Consider the following 13,517-nt stretch of genomic DNA (forward strand, 5'->3'; position numbering starts at 1 on the left):
TTTTTTTATTTATTTATGATGCATCTCATAAACAACCTCTAGTGATAGTTTTCCTTTATCCCTAGATCAATCAAGCACCTAACTTCGTTAATGTCATTTGAGATTGGACATCATCACTCGTGTATAAATCACACAAGAACCATTACGTGAAATAATCCATCTAAATTCAATTTTTTGCGCAAAAGACATCATCGCTGATGCAAATGTGCCAAAAAAGAGTACCAAATTTGACATAAACATAGGGTATGAATAGAATAAACAGGATTTGGAATATGAAGTTGATAGTAAACTTGGTCACTATAAATTACACTGTCAAGCTTGTGTTCAAAAAAACAAAAATTACACTATCAACCCACATGAATATCTGAAAAAAAAAAAAAAAAAAAAAGACACTTTTGGACACAATTGAGTACATAATCTGGGTCGGAGGGAGTCTACATCGTCCAAAGAATTATGTGGCCTTCATATACAGTTTAGCCAAGGAGAAGCATAAAAGAATACTCCAAACAACAAATACAAACCTTCGGTTTGTTTTAATTGCATTTTCCCAGAAGATCTCATACAATCGGTGCAGCTCATCAGCCACAGAACATGAGAATGTAACTTCACAAATTGCTAACCACGATATAAATCTTGTGACAATGCCATAGATGCTTCATAATAATAAAACCTTCAAGCGAGGAGAATCTGGAAAAAAAAAATCATAAAATCCACATAAATACTACATATAAACAATGTCTTCAATCAACATACCCGTAGGTAGATACTCAAAGTGAAGGCTATCTAGTTTAGATGAATTCACACAAGGCTAGCTCTTTTCCCCTCCCATAATGCTCTGACGAAGCAAACTAAAACAAGATGGGCATAACTCACCAACAAATATTCGCATCTGAAGCATCCTTGCTCAAGTATGAACTAAGCATTTTCTTTTACATTGAGGGAGTTACATTAGGGACTGATACCTGCTTTCAATGTTATATGTAGTATTTCTATTTTTGGTAAGATTGTTCTTTTAAATCTGACATGCAACAACTGCAAATTTTAAAGCAACAACTACGTAACATAGAACAGTGGGTCTTATATAGAATGGGTGTGTTTATGTGGGCATAGTCAGTCACCCCAAAACACATACACGTCACCCTATTGTAAAATCAACTTCATGTGATTTGGGTGACATTTGTGAAATTTAGGGCGACTTCAAGTGACAACATGATATAGTCAAGCTTTTAGGTTTTGTACATACCTTCTTAGAGCTACATTCAGCTGACAGTAACCCCATATCGCCATAGCTTCTTACGTGCAATTAGAACTCTTTCATCATTTCTTGACAAAATATCCACCCTTGGTTCCACCTCCACAACCCATCCATCCCAACGCAAGGCAATTAAAAATTTCTTTAAATAATTTATGACTGAAGGGTGGTCTCTGATGATGACAAATCCCTCTGGTCTCAAAATTCTATCCATTTCTATCAACAGATCTTCAGCACTGCAGCCCCTTTCTAAAATCTCTGAAAACAACATCCATGCATGTAGTAGATCATAGGTGCGTGGATACGTAGAAAATGCTTCACACCTACAATGCAACATGTGACTCAAACTCTAATTGCTTTCCATTAATATATAGAATAAGAAAAGCAAAACAAATGGCAATCAGGAAAGTGTAGTTTTGAAGATGCGATTTTATAGCTTCTTTTTTCCATTGTTGCCAGAAAATTGGGCAGATCCAGCAGTGTGAAAAAAGAAAGCATATTATACCAACTCACTAGTCACTACATACATACATGTGTGTGTGCGCGCGAGCAAGTGCAAACATGTAGTGTCATTCAATATATAAAGATTAAAAATATCAACAATTTGCTAATCTCAGGCTCCAATGCTAAACATCCTAAGAAAAAAAAAACAAGGAAAAGAAACGTGACTTCAGTTTAATCTCTCCTTTCAAGCAAGTCCGTTATTGTAAATATTCCACAAGGGGAGGGCTTGGTCCCAATCCTTGAATCTACCTAGCTCCAGGTTTAGTTGAGAATTTACCACAAAGAGTCGGACCCCAAAAAGGTTTATACTAATAATCATTTGATAAGATGTGAATAGAGGTGATTAATTCTATTATGTGAGAGGAAAGCAAACTTTTTGAGGTATAAGTATCCCTATTTATGTCTTGGGAAATGAACTTGCTTACACGAACTAATGGGTTAAAAGCAGTTTAAGTTGTCATATTTGAAAAGGGGCAGGAAGAAACCAGTTATCTTCCCATAATCAAATTTGTATGAGATTATTACATTGTCATGAAGTATTACGGAGTAGCATGAAAGGGTGTACAAAAGTAGATCCGGACCAATCCGGTTTGGTCCAAGAAAATAGGTGCTTCCTGATTTCCGGACTAGAATTTTCAAGTCCGAACAATTTCCAGTCGGGTCTCAAATCCCTAATATTTTGAATTCCGGTCGCGATACATTCCGGTTCCGGTCAGGTGCTGGCTGTAATCATAGAGATATTTTTTAAAAATATTTTCTTCTCACAAGTTGTACCCAGTGATAACTCAGTCATGATTCTTTATAATTTTTATTAGCACGACACACAGGTTTGCTAATAAGATCCCAACCGATTACCTATGGCATTTTGCTGTTAGTATCTTTGTTCCAAAAGACATTCCTCTATGATTTATCTAGAGATTGTTTTGTTTGGCTTGAAAGTGGAATATATTGCATTTGGTTGATTGGCTTTAGTTGCTAAGGTGGACTAATATAGGATTGTTCTACCAGCTTGAGAAATTTTGTATCTGATCAATAATTAGGCATCCCTAATAAAGCTAAAACAAATTGTCATAGAAAAAACACTAGTGTGTGATTCTATAGCATACACACATTAACTAGGAGAACAAAGATGCAACAGAATAATGCACTTGCTGGGGATTGGAAGACAAATGTTGAATTGCAAAGCAGGATGTTTAATCTGTCGCAAATCCATACACAAACATGTGAACAAACCAAAATAATAATATAGATTGCATCTCATGTAGGGTCTTAATTTCAGCTAAAATAAGTTTTTTGAAAAATTCAGATAAAATAAGTTTAGACAATATAAGTTCCAAAAAGAAAAATAAAAAATAAAAAAATCTAAACAAAATAAAATAAGTTCACAAAAAATAGTTTCCGACAAAATCAGATGAACCAAACAGAGCCTAATTCTTATTTGAAGCAACCAGTGAAAAATGGAAAATCTTGTTCACCTATTAGCTATGAGCAAATACATTTTATTTTTCAAAAAAAGGCACTAATTTGTTTTCAGGCTTTCACAGCTGCTTAGACTCACCAATTTAAACCTTCGGCCCTGATTCAACATTTTGTCAAATAGTGATGCACAGCTTAACTAAAATTTGATATCACCACAAGTGTAGTTCTAAAGCTTACATCATATATGGATAAAACTATACACATACTAAATTTAGATAAAAATATACACATACATAGACTATGATCTTACATTCTGTCCTAAATTATAAGAAATGTTTTAGTTTTATTCCCTTGACTACTCCTATATAATTTTATAACCCCACAATCACTCCTGTAAAAAGTGTCATATTGAAGTAAAACAACCATAGAGAATAAAAGAAAGTAAAAAATAGCATCCATGTTGTGCAAATAATGGATCAGGATCAAGTAACAATACATGAACAAAGCTTCTCTTACCAGTCATGTACAGTTCCAATGAGGCCTCGATCATATATGATCTTCAGCTTCGAAGCAAAACGGATAGGGGTAACATTCATCACCCAAACATCTTTATCATTCAAAGCAGCAGCAAATCCGCCAAGATTGGAGTTCATATCCATGACATTCCGCAAAGTGTTCTTTTGTAAAATAGGTTTCATTAGGTTCCAATACTCAATCACTCTAAAGCGCCATGTGCTCTGTAATAGATGGATCCTCATAGTTAGTCAACCTTAACTCTAATAATATAAAGGGAAATCGGAGCACAATTTGGACAGAAAAGAATACATAACATTGTTAGCTTACAGTGTCAGCTTGAAATTCCTCAGAACTGACGCCAATATCCTCCAAGCGAGATGGAGATGCAGTAAGCCGCTGTGGCCAGGGAAGTAAACCGCTTGCTTTTTCCTTGTGCATTTCTATAGAACACAAGTAGCAGGAACATGTTAAAGAAATATAAAGATGTGTAAAAGACTTACCAATTGTTCATTTTATTTTTAACAATTTCAGCAAAATACTGCAGTATGACTGGTGTTTGAAAAGGCATCAAGGTGCTGAAGACCAAAGCATTGCAGCCCAAGCCCTCAAAAAGGCCTCAGTGAGGAGCACCAAGCCACTCTAAGGCTTGAAGACCTATCGTCGTTAGTTTTTAATTACTTCATGTTGAAATTCTTCTACCTTTGTTAAGTCCACTGTATAGTGTCTATAAACTCTCTTAAAACACTTTAAATCGTGAAGTTTTAGAGAAATGAGGTGTGTGCCCCATAGATTCACTTGGTGTGCCTTGAACCTTTTTAAATACTAAGCAATACCAGGTGTACACAGCCTATTAGCTAATTTAAAAGAGAAATATAATCCTAAACCATACACAGACTAATCTACTATTTTAACTGTTACAAGGCAATATCCTAGATCTGTTTATCATGAGAAGTGTAACTATAAAAGGCACTACATAGCCCCATCTATTAAGACTCTTATTTCTCTGTTTCAAGATATCACAGAGGAATAGTGGATCTAAATATTTTAATAATCTTCTGTTCATTGAGGTTCTACTCAGTTTTATGCAACAGTGAAGAAAGTTTAACTGTTGAGGACCACTTGCTTTGTTTATTATTTTGGAAAATATTAGAGTAAGTGTGGGTTACATATTTTTTGTGGAATAGAGAGAGTATGCAAGAGATGTATGTGGGACAAAGTACCATTTAATAATATATTGAGCTTAACAAAATAGGAAGTATGCAAAGTGAGTAGAATTGCATGGAAAAGACTGAATCAGAAAGTTGGCAGAACTTCAAATAATGAGAGTGTAAGTAACAATGAAAATCATTAAGACTAGTTGTATGATTCTTAAGTGGAAACTCATGGATCATGCAAAAACAATCAAATGAATACATATTTATCAATCAGTCCTAATTCAAATGAAGAAAACTCAGGTGACACAATTGTTAAAGTTCTATGAAACAGAATATGCAGTTTTTAATCAACAATTTGGACAAAAAATAGCAAAATTAGTAAATTACTATTCTTCAAATATTATAAATTATTTAGTTGAAAGACTATAATATTAGAAGTTGGCAAAATTAAAGGGGGACAAACAGAAGATCAAAAGAATTTTTACACTTACTTGGTGAATAAGGAGTGATACAAGTTTTCATTGAAATATTCCAAGATTCATCTGGATTATCATCTGAACTACATAATGGAGGTCTGCTTCCAGGTTCTCTCTTCAAATAACAGCTGTTGCTCAGTGGTTTTGCCCATATAACAGTTTGGTCTTTCTTTGAAACAACTCTCCAGCACATCCTCCTTAAAAGACTATAAATTGAATTCCAGATTTTTCGGTTTTCTGGATCTCGAGCATATGCTTCAGGAGAAGAGTACACAAAATATCCACCTGGCCTAAGTAATCTATCGAGCTCCAACAAAAGAATCCCATCTCTCTGAAGCCAATCAATCCTACATCTAGAACAATGGGCTAGTTCAAATGACCTGCTGGGGTATGGAAGTCTTTTAGTTCCCAACACACCAAGAGTAGATGGAATTCCTCTCTCTAATGCAAACTGAATTTGATTTTCATGTACGTCATTAGGTGCCAATGACATAGCTATAATATCATGGGAAAGAAGATATGCACCAAAACTTGCTACTCCACATCCCACATCAAGAACAGTTCTTATATTTCCACCATTGCTAAGTATTTCACTAGGAAACTTGAGCATCTGCACGAATACAATAGTAATCATCAGCATAAGTTTTAAGATAGAGTAGAATCATAACATGAAAAAACTTCCGCATACCCTTGCAAGTGCAATAATATACTTATCTGCACCATCATGAAAATGGGTTCCACCACCAGGAAAATTTATCTTTTCTCCATTCACAACCATCCAGTGTTGGTCAGATTTCTCTTGTGCAAGGTGTGTGTGAGGTATATTTGCTTTCCACACTTCATCTCTGCTAGCAGGCCATCTGACAGGTATCTGATTTTCTAACAACAAAGTCATTGGAATAAAAATAGATAATAATAATAATAAAAAAAATTAAAAATAAATAAAAGTATAGCCTAAGTCCCTCTCTAGAGAAAATAAACTAATGACCAACCTTGTAACCATTTGGAGGCGGAATAAGACAGTTGTACCGACGCTCATGAGGTGGACAGTGTCGTTCATAGTGCTCCATTAATGTAAGATTTACCTTTAACCTCAATTGGTATATTAGATTTCTGTCCAAGCACGGTATCAACTCTGAATATCTCATATCACATATCTGTCATTAAAAAAAATAATAAAAAAATTACCTTCATAATGGATTAAAGGGGAAATAGACTAGTATTCTCAGCTTTGTATTGAAACGATGCATGTATCCTAAAACCCCTGAACAACCCCCCTCCCTGGTAGTCCCAAAAAGAGGTTTATACTCCACTATAAATTTCATATTTTTTTTCCTTGGAAGAATATTGTACAGTAATCATTAGATGAAATAATCACCACAAAAGTCCACAAATCCATAACGCATATATCAGAAGGATTGAAGCACAAGACTCTTAAAACTATTTTTTTATATTTTTGGCAGAAAATTTGGATAGAAAAAGGGGGAGAAAAATGTCTCCTCTGGGTATTATACAATGTAGAAGTGATACAAAGTGATAAGATAGGCTTCTTTACAATATTTTTTTGTAAAAAAACAGCACCCCATTTTTCTTTATATGACAATCAGTGGATTGGATGGAAAGCGAGCTGATAAACTAGATATCTCATTTCAATACTTTTACAATTGTCAGACCAAACAAACAAATCCCTCTACCCCTCACCAGATAAACCAAACAGAATTTGTGGAGGAAGAGTCAACTGAGCATTAGTGAGTTGTCCAAAATCAAACAAGGGGTCCATTTTTATCTTATTCAAATGTAAAATAGACACCCATCACAATATATCTAAGACAGGAGATACATCTACTCAAAGTTAAGATGATGTTTGTGGTAGATTCCACTTCATCTACCTCACATAATAGCCCTATATGCACGTGATGTGTGCATTACTGATATAAACAAATATTAAAACTACTGACATTGATTTATTATAATTCAAGTTGACAACATTTTTGAAAACATAAAGAAACAAGTAGCTTATGTGTTGTTTTAAAACAAAGTTATCAAATTTGACATATGAACGAATATTTTGTCAAATAATCACTCTTTTTTTTTTATAGTTTGCATATATTATCGAGAGAATAATATTTCTCATTTTACATATGAGATAATTATGATCCTTTAGATTTATAACATGTTTTGAATATACACTTTTAAATTTTAAATTAAAATTTTTGTATATACTGAATAGTAGTTGCTATTTGTTGCTTGGTTGGTATCAATGTTGTTTCAATTTGAATGAATCCTAAATTTTATTGTAAAACAATTATGGTTGAATGATTTATAGCACCCTTGAAATTATCATTATTTTTTTTCCAAGTTAAACTTGAATAAGCAAAAACAAAAGGAAATTTTGACATTTGCTACCACTAATGTTTTTAGTGGTAGTAAATGTCAAAAATTCCAAAACAAAACAAAACAAAACAAATAAAAAGGGGGTCAATCATAAAGAGAAAAAAAAAAAACAGAATAACTATGATTAATTACATTGTACATTAATCATTTCTAGGTGAAAGTAGTTGTACTATATTCACCCCAAGGTTGCACTTTAATACTTAATTCAGAGCTTGTTTGTAGCATATGAGTTGGGTGTTGGAAAACTTATTATGTAGGTTGCAACTTATAATAATGTAAAAAAGTGTATTCTAGAGGGAAAAAAAAATAGAATAACTATGATTAATTACAGTGTATCTTCTAGCTTGTTTTATATTATGCTAGTATATGTTACATTGTAAAAGCTTCTTTAGCTGTTTTGCAAGACCGGAAATTTATTAAAATTTTGATTGTATTGTATGTGATTAAATTTATCACTTTCAATTCATTAATTGAATAACTTATTTGTTTTGTTTCAATCATCCAATTAGGCTCTTATATTAATCCAACACACATTTACGTTAAATGTTGCCTGAATATGTCCAACTAAAAATCCAACATGTATAGTACATGTCTTGTACACAAAGTGTTGCACCCCGCACATTTAGGCCATCAAAAACCAGAATGTGAAAAATTATATAAGAGCTCAGTTAAGAAGTGAGCAACAAACACACCAAGGTAACAATGTGTCACCATACACCCAAATAAGTTAGAGAACTCAGAGTCACAGCACATGTCAATGTGAAAAGACCTAACTCGTTCAAGTCAAGTCAAGCTAATAAGAGAGATGACCTTGTCTTATTTAGCCTAAAATATCATTAAAGAGCAAAGACACCAATGTCGATGGGAAAGGAGTAAAGGACCCAACCCGGTCAAGTCAAGTCAAGCTAATAAGAGAGAACGACCTTGTTCTATTAAGCCTAAACTATACATTAAAGAGCAAAGACACCAATGTCGATGTGCCAACTCATTCAAGTCAAATTAAGCTAATAAGAGAGAACAACCTCGTCCTATTAAGCCTAAACTATACATAAAAGAGCAAAGACAGAAAATGACTATTTCCTCTTTAGGAAGGGTTTGAAGAGAGGGAGCTACCAAGATGTGCACCTCCATAGAAGTGTGCTGAAGAGGCAAAGCAAATCGAAAGCAAGAGAATTGGTGCATTGGTAAATCATATTCATTAGTAGCATGTGATTTGAAAACAATTGAATTCTCGCATATAATTTCGATGATGTAAATAATTTTCCTAATCATCTTTTAAACCTAACATCAGGTGATCCATATCAAGCAATATAGTCATGCTTCAGCAGCAAATAAAAATTCACAATTCTATCATCAAATAAGCCCAATTACTAAAATTATCAGAATCCCACCTCAAAAAATCATAATTTTAAAATAAAAAAACAGTAAATTTCATACTTCCCAACTCAATAGAAAGCCTATTCACTGAAAAACAATCCTAATTCAAAATTTTTTAAAAAAATACAATATACAGAATTCAATAGTTCCAGAATTTAATAACAAAAATCTCAATTAATGAAACAATCATAATTTTAACCTCAAATACTCATAATTAAACCCAAATTATTGAAAAACAATTAAATAATTAAAATTATACAAAAACTTACTGGTATACTCTTAGGGAGTAAAGAATCAAAGTCTTGAACAGGGAGTTTATCAATGGAGTCATCCTCCTTAACAAGAGTGCTACCGAAGACGGGATCGACACCATCTTGATCGAAGAACACATCCCGGTGAAGCGGAGGAGAAACGGGGATGAGAAAAGAACCAAAATAAAGACAAAATAAGCCAAGAAATGTGATTAATCCAAGCAAACCATGTTTGACAAGGGTTGAACTCTGACGAAGGGGTTCAATCCTCTGCTTCATTTGTGTATTAAGGTTAACAATTTAGCATCAGAATTTTTAGAGGATAGAGAAAAACAAGAAGATGAATGAAGTGAAGAAGAAAGATTGGAGTTGGTAAGGTTGGTAGTTTATTCCTCACTGGTTCATTGTTTCTCTCTCCATTATTGTAGCTCTCTAATCTAGATGATGTCTTGGTCTTTTGTGTACCGTTAAGTGTTAAGTGTAAGAATGAATATTGTTTGACTAGTTTTGTCTTGGGCCGTTGGGCGGGACAACCTGTTAAGCCCGCTTCATGGATGTTTCTATAGCGACCAACTAGATTAATCTCGTGCGATCGCACGGTTTTAAAATAAGAATTAAATTATATACTTTTAACACGTATTGAAAGAAATTCTTTCTCATTTTTCCTAACTAATTTTTAATTAAATATGAATATAAAATTCCCGAAAGTGCATAATTTTCATACTTAATTAAGAAATTTCAATTACATTATATTATTAACTATTGTTAACAACTCGTAAATAACTAAATATGTGTAGAAAATCCAAAATTTAAAAATTCAAATAAAATATATTTTCAATGCTATGTTAAATAGGGTAGCTTAAAAAGAAAAAAAAAATATGACGTCATCATTGCATTTTAGGGGGAAAAAATTAAATAAAAAAGTGACACGTAGGCAATGATGACATCAGCGGTTGTTATTTTAGTATATATATAGAAGTATTTTTTATCACCATAAGAGCAAGTTTAGCCCCAAATCTTAAGACTTGGATGTGACATCATTTTTTGTGGTCCTTATTGAAAATGATGTCATCAAATTCTTGTTAATACTCACTCACTAAGACTTGTACAAATTTATCACTTTAGCCGTAAGACTCAAATATATGACATATTATATGTTGAAAAGTGTAAAAAAATAAAAAAAAAATAAAAAATAAATAAAGATAATAAAAATAAAAATGAGGTGGGTTCCAATTTCTAGTCTTAAGTTGAGTCTTGAAATTTCAAGACTCAATTTGAGACTTGCTTGATATTTAAGAAGAAAAATGGAAAATAAATCTTAAACTCAATGATGATGTCACCCAATTTTTAAGACTTGGGGCAAAACTTGCTCTAAGCCTAACCACATGGCACATTCTAGGCCATAAAAAATAATGTGGTTCCTCTATTTTTTTTTTTTCAAAATTCATTTAATTGATTTTCTAAATTCCCAAAAATGTTTTATAAATCAATATTTAATATTTATGGAAATTGGAATTTCAACCACCGCCTCTAGCTGCCGGAGACCGCCGCCACCGCCCCTGACTGTCGGCGACCATCAACCTAAAATCCTAACATTCCGGCGACCACCAACTACGCATTCTAACCTGCCGGCGAACCAAGATCTCCCTTTCCCTTTACCGCGAAACCCCACGAAATCAGCCCCACCACGGTCCTTCCCCAGCAACGAAATCAGCCCCCATCACTTTCCTCCACCACGAAAACGACGCCCCTCGCCGTTTCGAGGTGGGGGGAAGGGAGATAGGCCGGTTTCGTGGTCTGGTGGTTTGTTGTTAATGAAGTCCAGAAAATTGGTTGTAGAGGCGTGCATGGGAGGAAGGAGAGAGAAAAAATGGGTGGTTTGTTGGCACTCACCTCGCGCACCACAGCACCACCACGCTGCCCATCTCTCTCAAGAACAAGCAGCGACCACCGCAATTAAGGAAAATAAATCCAATTTCCGGTTTCATTAATTGGAGCTCGTATATTATGATATGCATCACTAATCATTCTCTTTTTACATTTCTCTTCTCTCTGTCTAAATAAAGTTTGAAGGAGAAAGCCCAAAAAAAAACATCCTATTTCTGGTTGCATTCATCGGAGCTCGTCAATTAGAGCGACAAGCTGGTGGGTGTGGTGATAATGCTAGTTAATTACACACCTTAACGACGTCCTTTCATAGGCCAACGGAAGTTAAAGACCAATCTTTCACAGTTTTCGTCTAACGATATTGCTACCCCTGACTATAATTATAGAGTAATTTTGTTTAACAAAAAATTTACAAAACTCCCGAAAGAAAAATAGAGAATATTGACAAGGAAAGGTTATAAAAAGTGAAACTTAGTTTCTCTTTTAATAATATGAATAACTGAACTCCTATTTAAGAGTTTGGTTACAAAAAAAAAAAAAAAAAAATAAAATAAAAAAAAAAAAAAAAAACCATTCTATTTTTAATTACCAAGATTGTAGTTAGACATTACCTAAATTTAGTTTTCTTGGTCAAAACACGTACCCAGTTGCCTATACTCTGGCTAAAAAAGCTATAACTCAATTCGATAAGCTTGTGAGTTAAAAAATATTTTATGTGTCCTCTGGTGCATTCTAAAATTTTATGTGTTTCTTTTTACATGTATTATTATTATTATTATTATTATTATTATTATTATTATTATTATTATTATTATTATTATTATTTATAAGGTAAAAAATGGTATGCATTTACTTTAAAACAAAAAAAGTAGATATGCCCAGACCATTAGTTAATCTATGGCTAAAACATTTGAGGTTTTTGTTTCTTCGCAAAATTATTTAAAATATTAATAACTTTTATTATTAATATATCATGGTCGAAGCATTGCCTCAATAATATTCAACTCTTGCTTAAAACTCTATAGTGCGTAGTCGATTTAGGCTTGGATTCTCCGCGAGCACAAAGCTAAAATTTTCGAAATGCATATTCAACCCTTTTATTTCTTTCCGAAATGCCCAAAGAAATGAAATTTGTTTTTTGTAGGAATGCTAATGGCTATCATTACTAATACTTAGAGAGAAAGATGTGTGAGAAAAAGCTAGTATAGAGTAATTTTGTTGTGCAAAGAGATTTTCTCAAAACACATTGAAAAAGAAAAAAAAAAGTATAAATTAAAAGTGATAAAAAATATATATATATTATTGTCAAACTTTTACTTAAGTCCCACATTGAAAAAATGAGGACTATGGATATAGAGAAGTTATAAAAAGAGACCTGAGTTATTAGGCCTTGTAGTTAAGTGATAAAATTTAAGTAATTTGGATTTTTATTAGGCCTTGAGTTATTTAAATATGGGTTCTAATAATTAATTTTGGGGCCATGTTGATAAGTGGTCTTCATGACTGTAGGGAATATTTCAAGCATCCCGCACTTGAGCCCCACTGTGATCATATACTTAAGTATGTTGGCGTCCAAAGGGAAGAAAGCTAGAGCAAAAGAGTCGCCAACAAGTTTTAGGAACTTGTAAACCGTTCACAGGGTGAAGGTTACACCCCTTCACGATCTATGAAATCGCTAACTCCATAGTGGTCTGGAACCATGACTAGATATTCAGGGATGAAGGTACAAATCCAACCTAAAAGAGATTGAACCTGCCCTAAAAATAGGCCTCAACTTTATTCTTCTCATATTCATGTGCGCTTTCTGACTAATATACAATCAATATATTAATCCTAAACCTGTTTAATCTATGTTGGTTGAATATTAATGCACAAACAAACCTATTATTGGCGATCACTTGAATTAAAATCATATTAGCCTAATAAAATTATTAATTATCTTATTAAGCGTGATTACAAATACAAATTCCCTTTAAACATGCAAGAGAGGGCGTGATAAAGCAATAAAAAAATAATACATCAAGTAACATATTCATCATCATCATAATAATATTCTCATCAAGGGATAATAATATTAGCAAGATCCTAGGCATGATACTAACAAGATTAATAACAAATCCTAGCATGTCACTAAACATTAAAGATCAAAACTTTAGCCCTAACATGATACTAACATGATAGAAGAAATAGAAAGCAACCTAAATATGATACTAGAAAGCAATAAAAGCATCCTAACATGATACTAGAAATTAAAATAATCTAAGCATGCTTTCTATAGAAATATAGC

The 13,517-nt window shown here is 33.2% G+C and overlaps 1 protein-coding gene across 1 annotated transcript; it reads right to left on the reverse strand.

Moving 5' to 3' along the window:
- Positions 1-206: 206 nt before the first annotated feature.
- On the reverse strand, positions 207-9,824 carry LOC145562434 (putative methyltransferase PMT9). Its single transcript, XM_081622710.1, has 8 exons — positions 9,362-9,824; positions 6,314-6,478; positions 6,010-6,192; positions 5,337-5,931; positions 4,019-4,131; positions 3,692-3,912; positions 1,244-1,575; positions 207-687 (listed from the first exon to the last, which is right to left on the reverse strand). The coding sequence occupies exons 1-7, from the start codon at positions 9,620-9,622 to the stop codon at positions 1,260-1,262; spliced, it is 1,854 nt and encodes a 617-aa protein (XP_081478836.1). The 5' UTR covers positions 9,623-9,824; the 3' UTR covers positions 207-687; positions 1,244-1,259.
- Between the last annotated feature and the right edge of the window lie 3,693 nt (positions 9,825-13,517).

Source organism: Chenopodium album, chromosome 10 (genome assembly GCF_948465745.1).
Source record: "Chenopodium album chromosome 10, dcCheAlbu1.1, whole genome shotgun sequence".
Taxonomy (NCBI): Eukaryota; Viridiplantae; Streptophyta; class Magnoliopsida; order Caryophyllales; family Amaranthaceae; genus Chenopodium; species Chenopodium album.